General features: G+C 34.4%; 3 protein-coding genes across 3 annotated transcripts; all 3 read left to right on the top strand.

Moving 5' to 3' along the window:
- The first annotated feature begins 329 nt into the window (after nucleotides 1-329).
- LOC141336952 (F-box/LRR-repeat protein 18-like) lies at nucleotides 330-1,781 on the top strand. The gene is made up of 3 exons (XM_073842675.1): nucleotides 330-343; nucleotides 1,043-1,261; nucleotides 1,350-1,781. Exons 1-3 carry the CDS (start codon nucleotides 330-332, stop codon nucleotides 1,498-1,500), a joined length of 384 nt encoding a protein of 127 aa, XP_073698776.1. The 3' UTR covers nucleotides 1,501-1,781.
- Nucleotides 1,782-2,853: 1,072 nt separating this feature from the next.
- Nucleotides 2,854-6,394, top strand: LOC141337523 (endonuclease domain-containing 1 protein-like). Its single transcript, XM_073843362.1, has 4 exons — nucleotides 2,854-3,234; nucleotides 3,335-3,379; nucleotides 3,818-4,133; nucleotides 5,674-6,394. Exons 1-4 carry the CDS (start codon nucleotides 3,227-3,229, stop codon nucleotides 6,343-6,345), a joined length of 1,041 nt encoding a protein of 346 aa, XP_073699463.1. The 5' UTR covers nucleotides 2,854-3,226; the 3' UTR covers nucleotides 6,346-6,394.
- Nucleotides 6,395-23,772: 17,378 nt separating this feature from the next.
- On the top strand, nucleotides 23,773-24,712 carry LOC141335995 (endonuclease domain-containing 1 protein-like). The gene has a single exon (XM_073841507.1). It carries the CDS (start codon nucleotides 23,773-23,775, stop codon nucleotides 24,256-24,258), a length of 486 nt encoding a protein of 161 aa, XP_073697608.1. The 3' UTR covers nucleotides 24,259-24,712.
- Nucleotides 24,713-27,436: the final 2,724 nt, after the last annotated feature.

Here is a 27,436-nt window from a genome sequence, read left to right as displayed (position 1 = left end):
ATTACAAATCAAAAATTACATTTTGATATGTTTACAGTAGGAATTTTACAAAAAATCTTCATGGAACATGAACTTTACTTAATTTCTCAATGATTTTTGGCATAAAAGAAAAATCAAAAATTTTGACCCATGCAATGTATTTTTGGCTATTGCTACAAACAAACCCCAGCGACTTAAGACTGGTTTTGTGGTCCAGGGTCACATATATATATATATATATATATATATATATATATATATATATAATTTTTTTTTTTTTTTCTTCACTAACAATGCCACAAATAATTTCATGTTAAAACTGTAGCTCACCAATAGGGGGCGGCATCATAATGGCAGAATTGCTGTAAATCCTGAATGTTTGGTTACATTTGATCCCACTACCAGTGAAAAAGTATTTGAACAGTAAGATTTTAAATGTTTTCACCAAGGCCACATTTTTTTAATCCACAATACACCAAAAACAGTAACATTTTTAAATATTCAGCAGAAAAACAGCATTTATCTAAAAATTACTGTATTAGTTATTAATTTCTACCCCCCCCCCCCCCCCCAAGCTTTTAAATGGAATAGTGTATAATGTTATAAAAGCTTTTTATTTTAGAACAATGCTGATATTTGGATCTTTCTATTCATCAAAGAATCCTGAAAAATGTACTCAGCTGTTTTAAATATTGATAATAATAATAAATGTTTCTTGAACAGCAAATCAGCATATTAGAATGATTTCTGAAGGATCGTGTGACATTGAAGACTGAAGTAATATTGCTGAAAATGTAGTATTGATCACAGGATTAAATTACATTTTAAAATATATTCAAATAGAAATAAATTTTAAATAATAGACATTTCACAGTATTACTGCTTATGCTGTATTTTGGATCAAATAAATACAGGCTTGGTGAGCAGAAGAGAATATTAAAAATTTTACTGTTCAAAAACCTTTGACTAGTAGTGTAAGTAATAATTTAATATTAATCATTTTAGATTACCATTTTAGCTCAACTCCTTCTTTTATTCTCTTTGTATATGTGTGAAACTGCAGACTGGAGCAGCCCTACTTTAACGCGAACACCGCTTTTTTTGAAGCACTCAGTCAGTGTCACCAGCTGCAGCGTCTGTGTTTAGTTTCTCGACATGGCACCTTCCAGCCCACCGCTGTGGCAGCCTTCATGCAGAGCTGCGCTGATGTCATTATGTGCCACATGTTCATGGGTGGTACCCTGGTGGCCTGTAAAACACTGCAGAAAAGCCTCCTGGACAGGTTAGTTGCTTTAAAGAATTCCCAATAATAAAGACTTCCTTAATGAGTGCATAATTTCAGTTACCAGTTCTTTCTCTTCTTCCTGCAGTTTTTCAATATCTCGTCCAGCGCTTAGTGTGGTGATTTACCCTTTACTGCATGAGGATCTGGCCCATGTGATCAGAGGTATGCCACTTTGCCATCTGGACGAGATCACGCTTTTCAAAAGCCGTGTCACTGAGGAGCCCATGAAACAGTGACATGAGGTGAAATCAGAAAATAGAAATCATGTGTTGGATTAACCTGGGTAATGCTTGACCTGTGCTATTTTGTGAAAGAGAGATCAGAATTATGTGTTGTAGAGATTTAATAATAGCAATCTGGTGAAAGGATTTCAGGAAAACCATTAGTTTGGACTTAAAAGATTATTGAGCCAAATGGCAATCACAATGTTTAATAAGGTCATCGTTTCCCAGTAAAGATGCAGTGTACACAAAGTCTTTACCAGGTTGAAACGTTACTGTATATGTGCCAAAATAAAACCTTGTTCATATCTTTATGCTTTGTGTGCACTGAGATATTCTCTGTCTCTTAGTTTGAGATGCTATAGCCACAGTTTAGACATGTCTTCTGAACCTAATGACAGATTCCCACCAGTCATGGAATTTCTGGAATATCATGGAATTTTAAAAGGTCTATTCCTGACATTGAAAGTCAGGGATATTTTTTTTTTTTGTCTAAGTCATGGAATATCAGGAATTTTGTTTGTTTTTTAAAATTTTAGTTTACATTGATCAGAATGTAATTTTTCTATACCATATTTTACCATATTATCACATTTTGCCTATTGTTATGGTTAGGCTATTTTTCAGCGCCATTTTATTCCCTTGTCGCTCATCAACTGGCAATCGCTTAGGTCAAATCCAGGCAAACATGCCAGGAAAATTTACATTTCAAGACGTTGGGCTACAAAATGACCACTTGTGTTAAAAATAAACTATAGAAAAGCAAAAATTAAATGTGATGAAATAGAAAGACTGAATGATGAACTTGATGACAAACAGAAAATTCTTTAGTGCATTTAACTCCTGAAGGCATAAAACTAATAAATTACTTCTGTAGAGAAAAATATCAAAGTGCATTTAACGGCTAAAGGCAAAAAAAACAAACAAAAAAACAAGTGTGTTTTGTGCTAAAATTGTCTGTGAACAAGTAAATAAAGCTTGCAAATGGATGGATCCGTTCATTCATCCGTCCAACATTGTTGGACCTTTAGGTTATCAGACATTTGTTGTTTCTCACAGGTAATAGAATAGTGAGAGTTCATTAGATAATTTCTGATGTCTGATTTGGGAGCATGATGTTCTTTTGAGTCATCTTTACAATGAATAGGTTAATATGGTTCACAAAGCTGGTCTCTATGAGGTTCTTCTTCTCTTATGAACACATCAAGGAAAGACATAAACGAAAGTTGTAATTTGCTGACAGTCTTCTGATTGTTAAGAGTTTCAAACTTTTATAGAAAGCCTTTAACTCTTACAAATAAAGCATTCAGAGTGAAATATTGTGAAAATTAAAAAGAAAGGTAGTAAGGACATGGATAATATAGCCCATGTGTTTAACCGTAATTTTATGAAGTTATGACAGTACTTTTTGAATGCAAAGAAAACAAAAAGTAATGTAAAGTACATACTTATACTAACTGAAAATTGTGGGAAAAGGTTTTCTTGTAATTGCAAGACCGTAACTGATAAATATTGGATGTCGACTAATGCTTGTGCTTTCATGCAATAGGAGGTTGCTTTATTACAGTAAAGTGAGACTGTGAGTAGTGTAACATAGACCTGCTCATTGGTTGAAGACTAGACGCAGTGCTACGTTGTTGCTCATCTGCAAAAGCCTAGTCATGCTGTATGAACACTGGCCAAAAGAGCAGTACAGCTAACTGTCCAGCCTTCAAAGATAGGAAAGAGCGGATTTTCCTGTATGACCAGGTATTTTATACTTTATTATTTAGTGGTTTAATATTAGATTCCAATATTATATTAGTTCCATTGTTTAATTACTAAACTAAACTGTCTCTTCATTGAATAGGTTAATAGCTACTTGTTCTTTGATTGCACTGCTATACATTTTGAGGTAAGTACAATTATGCTATTTATATGTGACCATGGCCACAAAATCTGTCATAAGTGTCTTTTTTTAAATTGGTTTCTTAGGACAATATATGACTGAGATACGACTATTTGAATATCTGGAATCTGAGGGTGCAAAAAAATCTAAATATTGTGAAAATCGCCTTTAAAGTTGTGCAAATGAAGTTCTTAGCAATGCATATTACTAATCAAAAATTAGGTTTTGATATATTTACGGTAGAAAATTACAAAATATCTTCAAGGGACACAATCTTTTATTCAGATCTTTAATTTTGACCCATACAATGTATTGTTGGCTATTGCTACAAATATACCCATTCTACTTCTGACTGGTTATATGGTCCAGGGTCACATATGAGATTTAAATATTGCAAAATATATGCTTTATGTAAAATATGTATTGTGGCTCTTGATCTTGCAGAGAACTTGATCTGAAACCTCTCATTCTCTTCATCATGATGTTGCCTCTTCAAGTGCTGATGCTGTCGTTTCTCTCTGGTGGTTCGGCCAGAGTTGTGCAGGACTTTACCAGTGAATGTGGTCATTTTTTTGCAATTGGAAAATCACCAACAAGATTTCTTGATTCACGATACAGGCAGATCTGCCAAACTCTAAATAATGTTGATTATTATGCCACATTCTATGACACGGTTAAAAAGATCCCTGTGTACTCAGCCTACAAGTTTGAAGGGCTACGGAACTGCACAAGACAAAACAAGTGGTACATTGAACCTCAAGTAAGTGAAATATTACTCTAAATGGGTTCAAGTAATTGTTGTACCTTGTTATAGTTGCATATATATATATTTTTTATTTATTTATCCTTTTAGTTTTACATTTAATCTTTCCTTTTAAGTAAACTAAATATAAAAATATACAGTTTTTAAATAATAATTTTCTAAATTTGTATGCAATTGGCACCCTATGATGCAATACTTTGTGTGAAACCTCCTTTGATAACAGGTCTTAATCTTTGTTTATACTGTGTCATAAGTTTAAAGAAAACATAAATTTGAATCTGAGATCTTTTGAACAAAATCCATCAGATTCTGAGGTCCACGGGTCTCTACATTACATTCCTCAAAGTAATTTAAGATCAATCTGTATGAGCACCAAAGAATGTGTCAAACAGCTTTAAAATCTGAAGAAACATGAGGATGCTAAATCAGATAAATGCTTATAAAGTAAAAGAGATTGCTAATATATTACAGTTGAGGTCTTAAGTTTACATATGCCTTGCAGAATCTGCAATAAATGTTATTTTAGCAAATCATACAAAATGCGTATTATTTTTTATTTAGTACTGACCTGAATAAGATATTTCACATAAAAGATGTTTACATATGGTCCACCAGAGAATATGACCCTTTTCAAATGTTTACATACGGTTGATTCTTAATACTGTGTTGTTACCTGAATGAGCCACAGATATGTTTTGTTTAGTGATAGTTGTTCTTGAGCCCCTTGTTTGTCCTGAAAAGTTAAACTGCCTGCTGTTCTTCAGAAAAATCTTCCAGGTCCCACAAATTCTGTTCGTTTATTTTTTCAGCATTTTTGTGCGTATTAACCCTTTCCAACAATAACTGTATGATTTTGAGGTCCATCTTTTTACACTGACGACAACTGGAGACTCATATGCAACTATTACAGAAGGTTCAAACACTCACTGATGCTTCAGAAGGAAAAGACAATGCATTAAGTGGTGTACATTTTTCAATTTAAAGATCAGGGTATTTTGATCAGACTTATTTTGTCTTCTAAGTATCTTCTGTAGCTGATGATGGGCAGTACTAAATGGAAAAAAAAAAGGATATTTAGGCAAAATAAGAAAAATGTGCACATCTTCATTCTGTTCAAAAGTTTTCACCCCTGGCTCTTAATACATTGTGTTTCCTTCTGGAGCATCTGAATCTTCTGAAATAGTTGCATATGAGTCCCTCAGTTGTCTTCAGTGTGAAAGGATGCATGTCAAAATCATGCAAATACAAAATAAATGCTGAAAAAACAAAGAATTTGTGGAATCTGAAGGATTTTTCTGAAGAACTGTTCAGGATGAACAAGGGACTCATGAACAAATATCACTAAATAAAAAAAAAACAGCTGTGGATTTTTCAGGTAACAACACCGTGTTAAGAATCAAGCATAGACAACAATAGATTTGGTCTAAAAGTGTTTGCTATACTTATTAAAAACTTTTCAGTTTCATGTATTAGTATGATTTTTTTTTTTGGTCTTCTCCTCTTTAAGCTAATGTTTTAAATTGATTCACTGTTGCAGCTTGATGATAATAATGCATTACCAAACATGAAATGTGAGAAAGATGTGAAAAAAGAAGGACTTGGAGACCATCAAGCTCTCAATGGAGACTACGAGAATTCTGGTTTCGACAGAGGTCATCTGGCACCAGTCTACCAGGCAAAGTCACAGAGCTGTGCTGATGCCACCTTCACTCTCACCAATGCTGCTCCACAAAACTTCTCTTTTAACCGAGGTCAGTGGTGGGTACTAGAAAAAGAAATTGCAAAAAACCTGTCCAATAAATGTCTACCGAAAAAGTATTCTGTTTACATTGTGACAGGGGTGGTACCAGGTGCTAAAGTCATAGGCAACAACGTGACAGTGCCTAGTCATTTCTGGACTGCGTACTGCTGCTTAGACAACAATAACAAATGTCAGTTCTCAAGTGGGTTTATTGGAGAGAATAAGAACGTTCGTCCTGATGAAAAAAAAACGGTGGATGCTTTAAAGACCGAGTTGGCACAACTTTATAATGTTGATTCATTTGAGTTGTTTGATAGATCTACAGATCTCCCAGCGAAGAAACAAAGCGACTCAGAAAATGAAAATAAGCTCTTTCAGAATAAAGCACCAGTGAGCTATTGTTTGAAAGAGAAACTTTATCAAATGTTTTCTTTGTTGTTATTGTTACTTCCGACTAAATTATTGTAACTGTTATCAAAATCATAAAGAAAATCCTGCTCATGCTTTGAAAAGGTGTACTAACTCCAGTTTTATGTGTAATTCTGTAATTCTTTCAATTCTTAGTTTGCTTGTATTTAATGATTGAAAAAGTTATAATGTGAAACTGGAGTGCATCATATGTAACACTAATATGAAATAAAGTTTCATTTAAACTGTAACTAAGCCATAACCCTGACACAGATTCTGTCTCGATTTACTCTCAAACTCTGAGATCATTGTAAGTTCATAAAGTTACATTATTACATAATTTGCAACTGCGAGGAAAAAAAAATCTTTCTTTAAAATTGTGCCTTTTTATCTCACAGTTCTGTGAAAAAAAGTAATAATTGTGAGTTTATATGACGCAATTCTGAGAAATAAATTTATAATTGCGAGATAAAAAGTTGCAATGACCTTTTTTACACAATAGAGAGAAATATGAAACACTTTTGTGAATGTGTTTGCATTCATTTCTCTAAGAAAATTACAATAACTGGAATGTAAAACAAAATTAGGCATAATTTAAACCAAAACCACAAAAGAGAAAATATGATACTATCAGAAAGAGTTTACATATTCAGCCAGTGCGCTTGTTTACCTCATGAGATCCATCAAAATGAATAGAAAAAAACACAATGCTCTATAAGGGCAGCTGGAAAGTTGTCAAGAGCATCATCTGATCATTTTGCTCAAGAATGTTGTTAATGCACATTATCTGGAACAACTAGTAAACTTTTATCCTCATGTGTCATTGAAACCTATAAGCTTGGAAAACACCTTTGAAGAATTTTTCTTTCCTCATTCAAGCAGACAGGACCTATACTTGCATGACTAGAAAATAAACCAGCGGTGAAAACAAAATAGGGTTAGGGTTATGTGGAGTCTTTCGACTGTGGTATTCAGCCATTTTGCCACCTGGCAAAATAAGCATGTCAGATGGATTCCATATTTAAGGCCGCTACATTCCATATCCAGCAACATCCATCTAATATCAATAAAGATTTATCTTTTAGTTTTAAAAAACAAACACATACTTGTTAGGTGGACATTTGTTTAAATATGTATTTTAGCCGTAGGGAGATATGTGGTGGATCAAGTTTGTGTGCTTCTGCTCATTTCCAGGATAGAAATACTTGTCACCAGTGTTTTCTTGGCTTAGGTGTGGGTATGTACTGTAATATCTGTAGAGCTGACTTTAGCCTTTTATATTTTTTCTTTATCATTTGTTCAGTATGTCATAATAGACATTTACTACACAGGTGTTATCATGTTTCTTACATTCTTGTATTTTCTAAATTGCTTGATCTTTGACTTTAGTTTATTGAGTTTATTTGTTATTCAAATGTTATAAGCTGTTCAAAAAAGGATTACGTGGTTGTCGTTTTTGCAGAGAACTTGATAATCTGTCAGCTCATCATGCTGTCGCTTCTCTCTGGTGTTTCAGCCAAAAATGTGCAGAATTTTGAGAGAGAATGTGCTCTATTTGTTTGTAAATGAAACATCACCAACAAGATTTTCTGGTCCACAATATAGGCAGATCTGCCAAATGTGAAATTATTATTAGTTGTTTATTATGCCACTGATGCCACCTTTACTCTCACCAATGCTGCTCCACAAAAAAAAAAAAAAAAAAAAAGAAAAAGATCCACACTAATAATTTTTGACTGAAAAAAAAAATGGCCTTTGATGGGAAGATGAGAGAGAAAGTTTTTGGGAAATGACACAAACCACAACTCTTCCCCAAAACAAGCACTGCAGCTTCTTAGGCTGCTACAATAGTTGATGTTTTTGACAAGGTTTGCAAATACCAGGGCATTAGACACTTACCATACATACTTTTATAATTTTATAAGCCAGGTAATGAAGTAATGAAACTAAATTACAAATACAAATACAATTGACACTTGCACTCTCCGTCACTTGCCATCCACACAAATCTTGCGTGTTGCCAACGGAGACAAGACGCTGTGGGGGTTAAACGATTAAAACTAATTTCTGTAGGATTTATATACTTTGTAACCTCAAATGCTTGTCTTGTCTTGTCTTGTCTCTGCGATGTGCAGTGTGTGTGATCCAGGTCAATACAGTTAGGGTATGTCGAAAAACTCTTCTTGTTTTCTTCCCCAACTTCAAAATCACCCTACATCGCTACAGAAGTACCAACCCAGTGTTTACAAAGTCAACATACAAAGAAGATCAAATGGCCTTTACAAAAAAAGGTAAAACAGCATTATAGGATGATTTTGAAGTTGAAGACGAAAACAAGATGGAGTTTTTCAACATACCCTAACTGTATTGACCCGGCTTACACTGACTACGTATGTGCCAGAGACAAGACAAGACGAGCATTTGAGCATAACATGTATATAAATTGTCAATTTGTTTCTAAAATATCCAATCGTTTTGCTGGATAACACCCTTTTTCCTCGGCTGGGATCGTTTCAAGCCCTTTGAAACTGCGTTTAAACTGCTTTTTGTTCAAAGACATCAAACTTGGGGGCACCATACATATCCATTATATGGAGGGAAATCCTGAAATGTTTTTCTCAAAAAACATAACTTCTTTACGACTGAAGAAGGAAAGACATGAACATCTTGGATGACAAGAGAGGTACATTATCTGTAAATGTTTGTTTTTGAAGTGAGCCAATCCTTTAAGGAAGTCATTTCTACAGACATAATTAAGGCACTTGAATTAGACTTTACAGATCACATTGCAGATGATAATCCAGTTCCTCAGGAAGACATTCTCTTCTTGTCTGAGCTGAGGGAAGGTATAATGCAAAAGGAAGATGACCACCTTGAACTTCCACTTCCTTTCAAGACAGGCACACCTAGTCTCCCGGATAACAAACAATGTGCAGTTTAGCTGAAAGAGTCAAACTGGCTGAAAGGGCCTGACTTTCTGTGGCAGAGAGATCTTCCACATGAAGACGAAATGCTGGAAGAAATAGAAACAACCCTGAGCTTTGCGAGGCCCACGTTCACACAATCAACATGTAAGAAGTGAAACCGTTCACTAAATTTTCTGACCGGTCTCGAGTAGTGAGGCCTGTTGCCAGGCTGAAAAGGTTTGTAAGAAATTTCAAAGGAGTTTAACCAAGAACAAATGAAGCAACCAGTCTGGAAGAAATAATAAAAGCAGAAATTATCGTCATCAAACTAGTACAAGAAAAGTCCTTTGCTGAAGATATTCGAAAGATCAAACTCTAAAGGGATGTCACCCATAACAAGCGCAACCAGTTGCGTCAGTTAAATGCTTTCTTGGAAAGCAATAGTGTCCTTAGGGTGGGTGGACGGTTATTGCAATCAAGCTTGCATCATGACATAAAGCACTTTGCAATGCTTTCAAAGAAATCACATTTGTCAGCCTTACTCGTCAAACATCCTCACAAGTGTGTGTGTCACCAAGAAAGAGGCATGGCCATGAATAAGTATACGTGCAAACAGAATATGGATCTTAGGATGTGGAAGTGTGGTTTCTTCACATCTACAACTGCATAAAATGTAGAAGATATAAAAGAACTACAGAGGTTCAAAAAACGTCAGATCTGACAGAAAAAGAGTCATTCCCTCCCTTTACATACTGTGGCATAGATTGTTTCGGCCCCTTCATTGTAAAGGAGAGAAGAAAGGAACTAAAACAATATGGATTGCTGTTTTACCTCGAGTGTTTTTAGCCATCAGAGGACGTGTACGCCAACTGAGATGTGATCAGGGAACAAATTATAGTTGCGTGTATCAGGCCCACCCAGTCAGTTGCTTCACAAGTTAGCCTAATCATTGTGAATTCTGTTACAATAATCACAATACTTGACTTTTTAAAATAATTTATATTGTTTCTTGATTCTTGTTTGCCATATAATGATGAAGATTGGAAGTTTGGAAACAGCCCCTTGTCCCTTAGCTACAGCCGAGATCGTTGGATGCGGTTATACAGTGCCTTGCAAAAGTTGTCATACCCCTTCATTTTTGTCACTTTTTGTTTTGTTGCAGCTGCATATGTTAAACTGCTTTAAATTAGTTTTTCCCCCACATCAATGTACACTCCATACAGCATAATAATGACCAAGCAAAAACCAGATTTGCAAATTTTACAAATTTATTAAAAATAAAACAATTAATAAATAAGTACATTGCATAAGTATTCATACCCTTAACTCAGAACACAGTTGAAGCACCTTTACAGCCTCAAGTCTTTTTGGGTATGATGTGACAAGCTTTGCACATCTGCATTTGGCAATTATCTGCCATTCTTTGCCTCACCTTTTCACCTCTCAAGCTCTGTCAGCTTGGATGGGGGCTGGCAGACATTTTCTAGAGTCCTGGTTGTTCCAATCGTCTTCCATTATGGATAATGGAGGCTACATGCTTCTGTGAACATTCAATGCAGCAGATTTTTTTCTAAACTCTTCTCTAGATCATTGCCTTAACACAAGTCTGTCACTGAGCTCTAGAGGCAGTTATCTTGACCTCAGGACTTGGTTTTTGCTCTGATATGCATTTTCAGCTGTTAGACCTTTTCTGAGAGGTGTGTGCCTTTCTAAATCAGACTCATTCAAATGAATTTGCCACAGTTTAACTCCACTCGAAGTGTAGTAACATCTAGAAGCAATATGAATGCTCCTGAGCTAAATTTCGAGTGTCCCAGCAAGGGTATGAATACTTATGCAACGGGATATTTTCAGTTTTTTATTTTTAATAAATTTGCACAAATGTTAAAAACCTATTTTTTGCTTTGCCATTATGGAGTAGGGAGCTGTAGATTGATGTGGGGAAAAAAGTAATTTAAAGTAGTTTAACATAAGGCAGCAACATAACAAAATGTGAAAAAAAAATGAAGGGGTATGAATAATAAATGAATAAGGTGCCAGCGCGGTCACTTGCATTTTTTTCAGTGGAAACTATTTAAAATTATCAGTCATTTTTGCTCACAAAGGTAAGTGTTATAAATGATTCGGAACTGTAAAGGGTCTACTTTTTTTTTTATCATGCTGTTTTAAGTTCTTTTTCTTTTTATTTTATTTTGAGTTTTATCATTTGTTAGACCTGTGATATGTGATCTTCATTTTTGCTATCACTTTACACACAACTACACATAATCCAGCAACTGATATTTGTGTAATTTGTAAAATGTACCTAGTTGTGTAACTAACAAATGTAACTACCTTATTCTGTCTTTCAATCCAATCAAATTTTTGTAATAACAGTTGAGTAACACATTAAAATCAAGCGAGTATATGAGAGTGTCAACTACAATGTTGAGCTGTGCTGATGCCACCTTCACTCTCACCAATGCGGCTCCAGATGACCCCTCTTTTAACCGAGGTCCGTGGAAGAAACTAGACGGAAACATTGCAAAAGACCTGTCTAATAAATGTATACTGAATAATTATATTGCTTACATTGTGACAGGGGTGGTACCAGGTACTAAAACCATAAAGAATAGAGTGAATGTTCCTAGTCATTTCTGGACTGCATACTGCTGCTTAGACAACCATAACAAATGTCAGACCTCGAGCGGGTTTATTGGAGAGAATAAGAAAGGTACTCCTGATGAAAAAAGTGTGAATGATTTAGAGAAAGAGTTGGCAACGCTTTATAAAGTCACATCCTTTCAGTTGTTTTAAACTCATCAGAACCCCAAGCAAAGAAAAAAAAAAAAAAAAAGAACAAGCAGATTAAGAATAAAATCAAAAAGGAAATTAATTTTCAAAATTGTAAAAAGCATTTAAAAAAGCATTTAAAAAAAATTTGTTGTCTGAGTTAAAGTTTAAGTGTTGTTTTGTTTGTTTTAATTTTAACTAAATGTTCATAATTATCATCTGAATCTTAAAAAGATCCTTAAAAACTCCAGTTTAATATGTAGTTCTTCGGATTCTTAGATGTTTGTCTATAATGAATAATCACAGCAACTTTAATGTGCATAAATGAAGTAAAAACCAAATATGGGCGTACGGACTAAACCAAAACAGACAGAATAATGGGGTGTTACAGGTGACAGATAACAACACACACACATGGATTGACCGCTGTGAATTTTGTTAACTGCCAAATTTAAAGGTCCCATAGAATGGAAAACTGTATTTACCTTGGCATAGTTGAATAATAACAGTTCTGTACATGGACATGACATACTGTGAGTCTTAAACACCATCATTTCCTCCTCCTGCCTCCTTATATAAATGTAGTGTTTGCAAAAGACCACTGAAAAGAGACCAATTCCAACATAACACAGACTATGATGTTATTTGCATAACATTTGTATAACATTTGCATAACCCATGCATCAGAAGTTCTGCAGGTAGGCTATTGTGAAAAAACAAAGCGAGGACAATAGTTAAAATGGCAGATCACGGAAATAAATGTTATGTTCCAGGTTGTGCAGGGCACATGCAATCACAAATCTCAAAAGTAAAAAATTATTGTGGATTTAAAACAGCAGTTTAATTGCCCCGAATATTAATAGCAGCTTGGGCTCCGTAATTAAATATGTGTTTCCTTCCTGCTGTGTGAGAGCGAGCCGCTTTGTGAGACAGACAATCAGAGCAGAGCTCCTCATTATTATTAATGAACCTTCCAAATAAGGTTATAACAGACCCTTGCATCTTAAGGGGAAATCCTAGGGTTGTAAATGGACTTGTAAAACCGTTTCTGGAGAATTTCTGCCCTTTCCTATGCCATATACCTTCTATGTAGATATCAGAGAACAATTTAAAATATTGTATCAATGCATTCTAAGGCACCTTTAAACTTTTAAATGTCATACATTTTTATATAATATATTTTATATAAATATTTTTGATATTACTATTATTATTATTATTATTATTATTATTATTATATATTCGTTAATAATCTGTTACTATTTGACTTGTGTGCTACCTCCCCCCCATCCCCCCACCCCCCAAGATGTTATAACTAGCTCACATGCACAGACATTCACATACACACATGATCATAATGTTCACAGGCACATGAATACATGCGCAGGACTTATCTGAATGCATTTGTAATATTAGCTATCAGTATATATGTTGAAATTGATTCTTTATCTGGCATATTTAAATATTGTCATATTCTTGACTTCTGTTTTTTATGTTGTTGTTGATATATGTGTTATATGTTTGTTATAGAGATTCTGTATTAGATGCATGTAAATATTGTCAAATTCGCTACTCTCATAATAAAAAAATAATAATAAAAAAAGTGCTTTCTTTGAAAAAAAAAAAGCCATAAATGCAGTAGGATATAACCAGGGAAAACAGAGAAGTATTAAACACTTCTGTGTATTTATTTGAATGTGTTCCATTTTGAGTATAACCTTTGCATTAGATACGTTCAAGGGAAACAAGTTTAAATTATGAGACAAAAACTCGGAGGAAGAAGGGTCTTATTTAGCGAAATGATTGTTTAGTTTTTTTATACAAGTTATATACTTTTTAACCTCAAACGCTCTTTTTGTCTTGCTCTGCCTGAAGGTTTTTTTCGGTTCAAGACAGTTAGGGTATGTTGAAAAACTCCCATCATATTTTCTCCCTCAACTTTCATTAGATAAGACCCTTCTTCCTCAGCTGGGATCGTTTACAGCTGCATTTGGGATCGTTTGAAGCCGCATTTTCGAAGTTCTGGACATAGAAGACCACTATAAAATAAAAAGGCTGAATGTTGATTTTCCCCGTAAGTTGACAGAAAACACACAATAGAGAAAAATGGTAAATACTTTGCATTTGTTTGTATTCACTCCTTCAAGAAATGTACCAGTAGTTTTGTTTATCCTTTTATACTTTAAAAATGTGAAAATTAAAAAAAAAAAATACTTTAAAAAAAATATTTTTATATGATTTTTTGATAGTATGATTTTTTTCTTTTCTAACGTGATCTGTCCATAAGCTGTTTTAACAATTAATGCAGCTTGATGACAATAATGCATCACCAAACATGATATTCAAGAAAGATGTGACAATACAAGGACTTGGAGACTATCAAGCTCTTGATGGAGACTACGAGAAATCTGATTTCGACAGAGGTCATCTGGCACCAGTCTACCAGGCAAACTCACAGAGCTGTGCTGATGCCACCTTCACTCTCACCAATGCGGCTCCACAGGACCCCTCTTTTAACCGAGGTCCGTGGATGAGACTAGAAAAAAAAATTGCACAAGACTTGTCTAATAAATGTATACTGAATAATTATATTGCTTACATTGTGACAGGGGTGGTACCAGGTACTAAAACCATAAAGAATAGAGTGAATGTTCCTAGTCATTTCTGGACTGCATACTGCTGCTTAGACAACCATAACAAATGTCAGACCTCGAGCGGGTTTATTGGAGAGAATAAGAAAGGTACTCCTGATGAAAAAAGTGTGAATGATTTAGAGAAAGAGTTGGCAACGCTTTATAAAGTCACATCCTTTCAGTTGTTTTAAACTCATCAGAACCCCAAGCAAAGAAAAAAAAAGAACAAGCAGATTAAGAATAAAATCAATTAAACCAAAAATTTTCTAAATTGTAAAAAGAAAGCATTAAAAAGCATTTAAAAAAAATCTGTTGTCTGAGATAAAGTTTAAGTGTTGTTTTGTTTGTTTTATTTTTAAATAAATCAGCTGAATCAAACTCCGGTTTAATATGTAATTCTCTAATTCTTCTGATTCTTAGATGTTTGTAATGAATAATCAAAGCAATTCTAAGGTGCATAAATGCAGTGTATCATATTACACTAATATGGAATAAAGATTGATTTTTCTTATGAAAAATTTTTGGCCATAAGTTAACCTCTTTACTGAACAGACACCCATTAGATTTTAAGTAATGTTGTGTACATTTCCACTATGGTTTACTGCTCTGACACAGTTTGAATTCAGTTTACCCAAATTATCTGAAAATTTTTGTCCTGAAAGTGAACTTCATCTTTAATTTCTATTAGAAAATACCATCTTGTAAATACATCTGTAATTCTTTTCTGTAGTGACATCAATAATTACAATGTCGACCCTAACTCTAACTCTGTCCTAACTCTGTCGACAATAACAATGGGTGCTATTTACACAAAGTGCAAATAACTATAGATTCTATTTATATTATGTTGAAATAGCAGGAAATTGTAAATAGACGCAATTATCTGGTATTGTAGTACATACAGTATGCAGTAATTATGTACTGAGTGTAAATTATAGTTTTAATTTAATTTTTTAAATGGTACTGCCTTATTGAGACAATAAGCCCTCCCTAGACCTACCCTAACCCTAACCAATACTTTATTTTTAACTTTATAATTATGTCCTTCATTTTTATTGAAAATAAATGCCTTTCCGATAAGATAGGAGATTTGAAGAGTGAGAAAAAAATTCACCAGAAGGGGGATTCGAACCCGGATTGGTTGCGTCGAATAAAATGAAACATGCAATTTATCCTCTGGCTACTTGAACTATCAATTATCAACCATATTTTGTAGTGTTGACTATCCCAATCACACATTGATGGGTGGAGTTTGTTTAAATAGCCTCTGCCAACAAGGTGGGCTATTTGTACGGCAACATGAACAAAACCTAAAACAGATGTGACAAATATATGTGTAGTACATTACAATGCTGAATGTGAGAATGAGCCATATGGAAGGGTGGTAGTTATTTAATGTGTCTAACTACATGAACAACAATAGATTTGGCCTAAAAGTGTTTGCCATGCATACTTTCATCCAACAGACTGGATGTCACATATTACCTAGTGTAACGGAGGCCAGCAAGTGGGTGCTCTGCAGGTAAACCTCACTCCCCGATCTCAAGAGACGCACTAGCGACAGACACTAGGGGTTGCAGCCTTTAGCCTCCTTGTTAGTGCATCCGCCTCCCGTGCCGGAGACTCGGGTTCGAGACCCGCTCGGAGCGGGTGCGGTAGGACCCGGGTGTGAGGGGTTACACTAGCATGATTTAGTTTCTCCCCATGTTTTCAAATGATTCACTATTGCAGCATATTGATATTAAAATGAAGGATGAGAAAATACAAGGACTTGGGGACCATCAAGCTCTCTGGAGACTACGAGAATTCTGGTTTTGACAGGGGTCATCTAGCAGGCAAACTAACAGAGCTGTGCTGATGCCACCTTCACTCTCACCAATGCTGCTCCACAAGAGCCCTCTTTTGACCAAGGTCAGTGGAGAGCTATAGAAAAAGCAATGGCAAAAAAAAACTGGCCAATTCATTTCTTCATGTTTACATTGTGACAGGGGTGGTACCAAAGTAAAATAAAAAATGAGTGATCGTGCTGTTGAGAGAAATTGTGAGTAAGATGTTACTTTAGTTCTAGAATAAATGTGAACATGCATTAATTCATCTCACTCGCTAAAAAAACAGATACAGTATTCCTCACAATGAATAAAAATTGTGAAATTCAATGCAAACCTGCAATAATTAAATGTTAAATAATACAAATATCCTTTATGTATTTAATCCCATTTTATTAACAGATGTCTTTGCTGCCGACCTTCGATGATCCAATTCATCCATACTAATAAGCAAAAATTACTCAAGATAATCTAACATTTGTTTTACTTTTTTCTTTTATTGCTGAAGAGTTTACATTTTTTCTTCTGAGGTATACTGTACAGACGTGAATTTACTTTTATCTAATTCTGAGGCTTTTGGTGTCAAAAGGCTTTTACATTTGCCAAAAATAGAACTTTTTATATTAAAAACAAACAAGCAAGCCCTGCACAGATTTAAAAAGTAACACATTACTTTCCATAAAAAGTAACTAAGTAATGTAATTAGTTACTTTTTTAGGGAGTAATGCAATATTGTAATGCATTACTTTTAAAAGTAACTTTCCCAAACACTGCTCCAGAATGTTATTAAAGGGATAGTTCACCCAAAAATGAAAATTTGATGTTTATCTGCTTACCCCCAATGCATCCAAGATGTAGGTGACTTTGTTTCCTCAGAAAAACACAAACGAAGATTTTTAACGAAAACCGGTGCAGTCTGCCAGCCTTATCATGGACGTGGATGGGCACCAAACCTTTAAAAGTAATCAAAAACATGCACAGACAAATCCAAATTACACCCTGCGGCTCGTGACGATACATTTTATGTCTTAAGACACGAAACGATCGTTTTTTGCGAGAAACTGAACAGTATTTATATCATTTTTTCCTTTGATACACAGCCACGTCCAACTGTCATGAGCACGAGTTTGGCATCAGTCACGTCACTTGTGCACGCGCTCTAGAGTAGAATACAAAAATGCCGTAAGGGGAAATCAGTGAAAAGTCCCGGATGAGTTTGTGCAAGCAAACGTAATCTTTTAGCTTTAAATCGGTTTAAACAATCAGGATGCGCAATTAATTAGCATTTTGAATAGCCGCTATACCCACAAATCTCTGTGCACTGTGTAAACAATGAGTGTTGTATACATGCGACAGATCGCTTCCGGAGTTTGCGTATACTACACCAGAGCGCGTTCACAAGTGACGTGACTGATGCCAAACTCGTGCTCATGACAGATGGACGTGGCTGTGTATCAAAGGTAAAAAATTATATAAATACTGTTCAGTTTCTCGCAAAAAACAATCGTTTCGTGTCTTAGGACATCAATGTATCATCACAAGTCGCAGGGTGTAATTTGGATTTGTCTGTGCATGTTTTTGTTTACTTTTAAAGGTTTGGTGCCCATCCACGTCCATGATAAGGCTGGCAGACAGCACTGGTTTTTATTAAAAATCTTCGTTTGTGTTTTTCTGAGGAAACAAAGTCACCTATATGGATGCCCTGGGGTTAAGCAGATAAACATGAAATGTTCATTTTTGGGTGAACTATCCCTTTAATGCGCATTATCTGGACTAACTTTAAATCTTTAGCCTGATGTATCATTGAAACCTAACCTTGGAAAACACCTTTGAAGAATTTCTTTCCTCCAAAACATTCCTTATTCAAGCAAACAGGACCTATATGAAAAATATAACTAGAAAAGTCTTTTAACTTTGATGCCGTTTAGCCATTCTGCCACCTGGCAAAAAGAGCATGTCAGGTGGATTTGGATATATATAGGGCCACTACATTCTATATCCATTATAAAACATCAGATATCACTATTACTTTTAAGAGTTATCTTTCAACTTTTAACATGCTTGTTAAGTGAATCTTCATTTAAATATGTAATGTAGCCGTAGGGAGATACGTGGTGGATCAAGTTTTTGTGCCTCTGCTCATTTCCTTAAAAGTGTTCCTCATCATTTCTTAAAAATGTTAAATGATAAAGTGTGAGGTTAGAAATACTTGCCTATCTCAGTGCAACACCAGTGTTTTCTTGGCTTTGGTGTCAGTATGTACTGACTTTGGCCTTTTACCTTTTGTTCTTTATTATTTGTTGAGTATCTAATATTCTTGCATTCTTGTCTGTAAATTGATAATAGCTTGATCTTTGACTTGTACAGCTATAAATATGTGCTAAGAGTTTATTTGGTATTCAAATGTTTTAAGATGTCCATCATCTCATGAAATGTTTGATTCAGTCAGTGTGGAAAAGCTTGACTGGTCTGCATAAGCCAAGTTCTTATCCCTGCTGGTGTGACTTTAAATGGAGACCTTGAGCCAAAAACTCATCACTAAACAGCAATGACTTGTACATACACTATATGAACAAAAGTATTGGGACAGCCCTTCTTCAGTAAAAACTGTAGCAACAATTTTTAAATACAATGTATTTAAAAATTGTATTTCCATCTCTGTTGCTTCAGTTTTGGAAGTGTCAAAAATGACTGTACCCATATGCACAAGTCATTGCTGTTTGAAGATGAGTTTTTGGCTCAAGGTCTGCATTTAAAGTCACACCAGAGGTGTTCAGCTTTGATTAGGACTTTCTGCTGACCAGTCAAGTTCTTCCACACTGACTGAACCAATAATTTCTTTATGAACCTTGCCTTATACACAGAGGCATTGTCATGTTCAAATAAAAAAAAGGGTCTTGTCCAAACTTTTGGTAAAAAATTTGAAGGACACCACTCCCTAGAATATCATTATATGCTTAAACATTAAGATTAGTATTCATGGAAATGACTAAAGTAGCCAAACCTGTTCATTAGAAAGGGGTGTCCCAATACTTTTGGCAATATAGTGTATTTAGACCAACGAATACATAATATCATTAGTGAATTCATCAAGAATTCATTCAAATAAAGTCTGTGGTTTTCTAAAGAAAAAAATATTTTTTCTATTTTTCTATCAAATCTGGAAGTATCCTTTCTGTTGTTGTTTCTTCTTCTTTCATTCTTCCTTTTTTAGTTTCTTGGAAGCAGGGCTCTTAACCAGTTTAAGGAACAACAACAAAAAGCAGAAACAGACAAACATTAATGAAAATAAAATAAACACTTATTTAAAACTACCTTTAACCAGTTAACATTTTTTTTTCTTGGTCTGTTTAATATTTTAATTGGGCAGTTAGAATACAAATAGTAAAATGTACAACACCAGTGAAATGCTGTAATCATCTGTCCACAAAAAATGTTGGCAATTATACATATTTGAAAATTAAGCACAAGTTGTGTTCCTGAAAGGCAACTGCTCATGCAGAAATGGAGTTTACAGTTTTACTGTGACACGAGGTTGCCGGAATCTGGATAATTAATGGGAAACTAATTGAATTGTTAATGTTGACATGGTATGAGCTTTAAAACCAGCAATCATAAAATGCACATTTTCATGCAATCATTAATGAATGCACAGGTCTTGAAGGACATTCATTATGTACATTTACAGTTTTTCTTGATTGCTTTGATGCCTTTTTACTTGATTCCATGACATTCATTTTTTTCAAACTGTGTCTGAAAACTGAAATACTGTAAATATTACAGAGAATAAATGTAAACCAAAATACAGTAAAATCTATTGGAGTATAAGAAATAAAGAAAATAAAAATAAATTATATTACAGTAAAGTATAAGCAATCACTGCATCCCTGATATCACGCAGTCTTATGGCATTGTTTGCCACAACCATGTTTACAATGGCCTGCTCAGCACAAAAAATTTTCCCTCTGCCACCAGAGAATTTTAGCCTTTGGATTCTATAAAGAATACATGTAATGGAAATGAGGAAACAGTTACATAAAGTATATCACTGAAGATATTTCTGTATCTACTGTACAGCAACATTACCTGTTCTCCTGTCAAAAAATTCTGACAATGGATGCAACAGTGTTTCTGTTTAGAACAGGTTGGACTCTTTGTCCAGCCTCTCTAAGAGAAAGGCCATGATTGATAACAGTTCCCCGAATTTCATCTGAAACTTCATCTGAAGCCCTTCCAACTACACCTCCACCTCACACACAGACTCCTCTTCCTCGGACCCCTCTACCTCTTACTCTCATTCTCATCTGCCTTAGACCTCCTCCATCCATGCTGGCAAAGAACAACACAGATGTGGCACATTTTTTATAAGGCCTGCAGACTGATTGCTTATTGAAGATTTGTGTGAAGGAGTGTCAAACGGGTGCTTCAGTGATTTCATAGTGATCTAGGTAGTTTAGGAATAGATGGTTTCTGTTTGGTTACCATAGCTAAAACAATGGAGTTTGGACTGCAAAAGGGTGGGGAAAATGTGTCAATCCAAAGAGAAAGGGTTAACACATTTGCAAGACGTATCTTCTGCTCTGCTGAGATAGTGATGATGAAAACTGAGTGGATCCTAGTTTCTTTAACCAGGTCAAAGCAATCAAGAAAAACTGTAAACAAACTATATTGAATCATAGAGTGATTCAGTAGCCTGTTCTTTTCTCCTCATAAGTTTATCTACTACTTGCAAAATATGCAAGATATGCAAAAAAATTTAACAAAATAAGAATAAAATAAAAAAAATAAGAAAAATAAATAATTGAATTTACACAAATGAACAAGTTCAAACATACCCTTGATTCCTTATAATGTTTTGGATGATAAATTACAGTTTTTTGTTTTGTGATAAATGTTCATAAGTCTCTTATTTGTCGTGAGCAAGTAACCTTTCCATTGATTTTCAGTGGGAAAAAATCCTCCTGCACATTTATTGCTCCTATTTACAAAACTTTAGAACAATTGAAACACTCACACACAAATATTACAAAAGGTGCATCCTTCCACTGATGAAATAAAGGCTTTACAATGCATTAAGAGCCAGGGACTTAATGTAAATGTCTGTTATGTGAATAAGCTTATTAAATAAAGGTGCTTTACGATGCCACAGAAGAACCTTGATGCTTAAATGGTTCCATAAAGAACCTTTAATGCCTGAAGAACCTTCCTGTTTCACAAAAGGTTCTTTGTGGAGAAAGAAGGTTCTTCAGATTACAAAAAGAAAGAGATGGTTCTTTAACGAACCTTTGATTGAATGGTTCTTTGTGAAACAAAAAAAAAGGTTCTTCTATGGCATCACACCTTTATTTTTAAGAGTGCACAAAATAAAATAAAAAATATAAATTAATGACATCTTGCATATTCTGCAAGAGGTGTAAGCAGAAGTGTATGCCTTCAGAACATCTATTTTTTATTAAGCTAACACACTGAATTTTTCTGAACTTTTATGAAAAGGGAAGCATGAAGAAGGGAGCTGAACAGTTTTACTTCCCCACACACTTTAATTGAACTTCAACAAGAAAGTAGTTGAGAATGCACATTTCACTAAATGGAGAGGGTATATAAATGAAAGGAAAGGAGGAATTTCAGAAGGACGGGTGAAGACAAGCTTTTGAAGAACAACACATATGCTTATTAAAGTGGTAAGTAACAGACAATTAGTTCTTGACTATATGAATCAGTTTAACTTGTTATGGTTAGTACTCGTAAATCTTTTTAAGTTCTATTTATTTATATATATATATATTTTTTTTTTTTTTAACTTAATCATTGTTTGTCAGTCCTGTTATTTAGTCCAGAAACTGATAGTTGCGTAATTTGTAAAATATTCTACTGTGAGATTCTACTGTGAGAGTAACGTAGGGATATTTTCACAGGGGCTATATCTCTGACTATACGGTCTTGAGTTAAAAGTCTATTTACACAAATGAAGTGGTAATACCTACTTCTGTCCTTCAGTACAGTCTATTTTTTCTAAGAGCAATTGGGCTTAAAATGAACATAATGTTAACACAAAAACAAACAAAACAACAACAAAAGACTTAAACTCTTTTCTGGGCAATAACAGTGTAAATGTTTTGTGGGGAAATAAATAAATACTAATTTAAAATATTTAGGGAAATATTTAATGAAAAGACACATCTATCCCATTACCTTATGCATAATCCAGACATTTAACATTACGTTCAACCACCAAATTTGATATATAGTCTTTAAGGGTATATCATCTTAAACAGGAGACATAACTCGTATATAAAAGTTGTCAGGGACATTGGCTGATCATTTTTGCTTTACAATATGCATTATCTGAATTAACCAGAAAACTCTTAGCCTGACATGACTAACTTAAAAACACATTTGGAGGATTTGGTGTTTCCCGATTTAAGTAAATAGGATCTATACATGCATGACTATAAAATGTTGATTGAAATGTATCACATTTGGTTGTTTTTTCATGCAGAGAACTTGATAATTCATCATTTCCCATCCTCTTTATCATGATGCTGCTTCTTCATGTGCTGATACTGTCACTTCTCTCCGGTGGTTCAGCCAGAGTTGTGCAGGATTTTGAGAGTGAATGTGGTCAGTTTTTTGCAAATAGAAAATCACCAACAAGATTTCTTGATCCACAATATGAGCAGATCTGCCAAATGCAAACGAATCGTTATTATTATGCCACATTTTATGACACTATCAACAAGATTCCAGTGTACTCAGCCTACAAGTTTGAAGGGATAGGACACTGCCAAAGACGAAATAGTTGGTACATAGAGCCTCAAGTAAGTGAAAGATACTAAATGAATTCTGTTTGCACTCTACACCAATACAATATTTTGCTAAAACCTTAAAGTCCTGGAATAGTACATAGTGACATTCATAGTTAACTAGGATAAGAGGAAGTATTTTACCATCCATTACTGAACCAAACAATGCACCCTAATAATACTGTGACAATACTGGGATAGAGTAATACAAGTAAGAATAGAGTAAGTTTAGATACAACACCAAGAAGCATCTGTTGTGCAGTTAATTGCTTCCTGTAAGTCAAACTGACATTTTAGACTTGACAGAAAAAGATGCTGCTTAATTTAGAAACCCATACACATAAACAGTTAAATAATTTTCTGGTGTAACATGTTTGTGTTTACACAAGTGTGTATGAAGAAATATTAAAGGATGAATACTGCCTATGAACTGGAATGTAGCTGGAATGTTTTTATGTTGTTGTTTTTTTCTTATTTTCTGCATTCTCAAGCATTTCTTTCTCTTGACATAATATTGCAGATTGATGATAATAATGGAGGACCAAACATGGCATCTGAGAGGTCTGTGAATATACAAATACGTGGAGTCTATCAAGCTCTTAATAGAGACTATTTGCGCTCTGGATACCACAGAGGTCATCTGGCACCAGTCTACCTGGCAAATTCACAGAGCTGTGCTGATGCCACCTTCACTCTCACCAATGCTGCTCCACAAGACAGTAACTTTAACAGTGTTTCTTGGTGGAGTGTGGAAAGACGTCTGGCAGCATATCTGGAAAGCAAATGTCATTGGCAACCTGTTTACATTGTGACAGGGGTGGTACCAGGCACTCAATACATAAACTATAGAGTGAATGTGCCTAGTCATTTCTGGACTGCATTCTGCTGCTTAGACCAAAATAACAGATGTTCAGAATCAGGAGGAGTTATTGGAACCAATGACAATAACTCCAATATTAGGGAGATGAGTGTGGCTGATTTAGAGGCAGAGTTGGGAAACCTTTATGGAACAACATTTCAGTTGTTTCAATAATAACAACAAAAGCAGACAGGGGTTATGTAAAAATAAAGCCTCACTGAGCAATTAAACTTTGCACACATTTTTGAGGGAACCTATTTCAAGTGATGTTTTATGCAGATTGTAATTTCATTACAGTAATAATCACTATAATATTTCCTGTCAGAAATCTAAAACAATAATAATTTTTAATACTTGTAATACTGCTAAACTTGTGCCGGATGTATAGCTGATTTAGAGTTGTTACAACAAATTTTAAGTTTGCATACATATATTGAATGATATGTTGTGTTTCTTAATCAATTAGAATGACTGTAAAATTATAAAGAAAATGATTGTAACTTTTATCATTATAATTTCTCAACTGTAAAACTATTAACCTCTAATAACTCTAATTAAAATCATTAATGCTGCAAACCTTGTACTGGATGCTTGTAGAAAAAAATACATGTGCATTTACACTTGATTACATAACCACATTTTGTTAACTTATGGTATCTGACGGTATTAGACAACACTGCAAAAATAAAACTGAAAATGTACTAGTAATTTTCTGCGAGGACATCATCATTAAAGACATTTTCTTTAACCCAATAATTGCTGTATTTGGCAAAGTCTGTAAGATCCGTGGCATCAAATCTTAGACTCTTAGGGGCCATTTTTTCCCATCATACTGAGTAGCTTTTCTATTGTTTTTCTAAACGCTTTCGTGCAGTTTTACACGTTTTGTCAAAGCAAAAAATCCATTCTGTGCCAAAAAAACAGCACCTTGCCAAGGTCCACTTTCAGATTTACCTGGTCATCACATCAAAAAATCAAGCAGTATATGTAGTTGAAGTCAAAAGTTTACATACACTTGCAGAATCTGCAAAATGTTCATTATTTTAGCAAAATAAGAGGGATCATAGAAAATACATATTATTTTTTATACAGACCTGAATAAGATATTTAACAGAAAAGACATTTACATATAGTCCACAAGAGAAAATAATAGTTGAATTTAAAAAAATGATCCCATTCAAAAGCTTACACTTGATTCTTAGTACTGTATTGTTTCCTAAATGATCCACAGCGTTTTTTATTTTATTTTTTTTTATTTTTATTTTTTTTATATATATATATATTTATTCATGAGTCCCTTGTTTGTCCTGAACGGTTAAACTGCCCGCTGTTCTTCAGAAAAATCCTTCAGGCCCCACAAATTCTGTGGTCTTTTAGCATTTTTGTGTATTTGAACCCTTTCCAACTTTTTTTAGTTACTTTTTTAAATAAGTAATGCCAGTTACTCCCCCCTCCCCCCATTTATTGATTAAAAGTCCCCATGTTGAGAGAAATTGTGAGTAAGATGTTATTTTGGTTCTAGAATAAATGTGAACATGCAACAACAACAAAAACCTCACTCACTAAAAAACAGATACAGTATTCCTCAAAGCATTGACATTCAACACAAACCTGCAATAATTAAATATGTTAAATAATACAAATATCCTTTATGTATTTAATCCCATTTTATTAACAGATGTCTTTGCTGCCGGCCTTCGATGATCCAATTCATCCAATAAGCAAAATTACTCAAGATAATCTAACTTTTTTTTCCTTTTTATTTTCATTTTTTTATTGCTGAAGAGTTGACATTTTTTAACCTAACCTTGGAAAACACCTTTGAAGAATTTCTTTCCTCATTCTAGCACAAAATATAACTAGAAAGGTCTATTAACTTTGATGCCGTTTAGCCATTCTGCCACCTGGCAAAAAGAGCATGTCAGGTGGATTTGGATATATATAGGGCCACTACATTCTATATCCATTATAAAACATCAGATATCACTATTACTTTAAGTTATCTTTGAATTATTATAAACAAACACATACATTAATTTGCAGTGCGTTTCTGAGTTTGGTTGTATTGTGAGAATTTGCAGCGCGTTTCCGTATTTGTGTTTGCGTTGCGAGGATTTGCAGCGTGTGTGTTGTCAAACTGATGAAGATGTTTTTTTTAATGTGTCGTCGTTTTCATGTTTGCATGTGTTTTCTTAAGTTGCAGCGTGTTGAGCTCTCTCGGCCACCGTAGGGGAATGCTATATAAAATACAGGAAAAACTAAAAGATAAATGGATGTACATTTTTGTTTTTGTTTTTCTTATATCCCATATATAGCATGTGTATATTTTCTCTAAAATGTAATAAAATGTTGCAGATTGATGATAATAGTAAAGGACAAAGCATGGATTTTTCAAGGACTGTGAATATGCATGATCGTGGACTCAATCAAGCTCTCAATAGAGATTATGAATATTCTGGCTATGACAGAGGTCATCTGGCACCAGTCTACCTGTGTTTTTGTGCTTTGGCCACCTTCACTCTCACTAATGCTGCTCCACAAGCCAAATGTTTTAACAGAGTTTTTTGGTGGGATGAAGAAGAATTTCTGGGAAAACATCTGGAAAGCAAATGTCATTTGCAACCTGTTTACATTGTGACAGGGGTGGTATCAGGCACTCAATACATAAACAATAGAGTGAATGTGCCTAGTCATTTCTGGACTGCATTCTGCTGCTTAGACCAGAATAACAGATGCTCAGCAGACAGGAGGAGTTATTGTAACCCATGAAAATGACTCAAATTATAGAAATAAATTTGACTGAGGCCAAGTTGACAAAGCTTTATAGAACAACATTTAGGTTTAGGTTTCAATAATAAAAACAAAAGCAGACAGGGGTTATGTAAAAATAAAGCCTCACTGAGTGATTAAACTTTGCACACATTTTTGAGGGAACCTATATTTTCAGTGATGTTTTTTGCTGATTGTAATTTCATTACAGTTATAATCACTATAATATTTCCTGTCAGAATTCTAAAACAATAATAATTTCTAATACTTGTAATACTGCAAAACTTGTGCTGGATGTATGGCTGATTTAGAGGCAGACTTTTTTTTTAAGTTGTTACAACAAATTTTAAGTGGAATCTATAATCTATAAGGGAATCTATATTGAATGATATGTTGTGTTTCTTTATCAAGTAGAATGACTGTAAAACTATGTCTCACCTGTAAAACTATTAACCTCTAATACCTCTAATTAAAATCATTAATGCTGCAAACCTTGTACTGGATGCTTGTAGAAAAAAAATACATAAATACATAACCAGATTTTGTTAAGTTATATGGTATCTGACGGAATCAGACAACACTG

This window comes from Garra rufa, chromosome 6, assembly GCF_049309525.1.
Source record: "Garra rufa chromosome 6, GarRuf1.0, whole genome shotgun sequence".
In the NCBI taxonomy this organism is placed as follows: Eukaryota; Metazoa; Chordata; class Actinopteri; order Cypriniformes; family Cyprinidae; genus Garra; species Garra rufa.
This window is presented reverse-complemented; position numbering and strand designations above follow the sequence as displayed.

What these genes read in the sequence shown, in the direction of transcription:
- LOC141336952 (XM_073842675.1), top strand. An exon ending in CAGAAAAGCCTCCTGGACAG is followed by an intron (nt 1,262 to 1,349) that starts GTTAGTTGCTTT and finishes TTCTTCCTGCAG; the next exon opens with TTTTTCAATATCTCGTCCAG.
- LOC141337523 (XM_073843362.1), top strand. An exon ending in GCACTGCTATACATTTTGAG is followed by an intron (nt 3,380 to 3,817) that starts GTAAGTACAATT and finishes TTGATCTTGCAG; the next exon opens with AGAACTTGATCTGAAACCTC. An exon ending in AGTGGTACATTGAACCTCAA is followed by an intron (nt 4,134 to 5,673) that starts GTAAGTGAAATA and finishes TCACTGTTGCAG; the next exon opens with CTTGATGATAATAATGCATT.
- LOC141335995 (XM_073841507.1), top strand. Translation starts at nt 23,773, where the DNA reads ATGGCATCTGAGAGGTCTGTGAATATACAAATACGTGGAGTCTATCAA.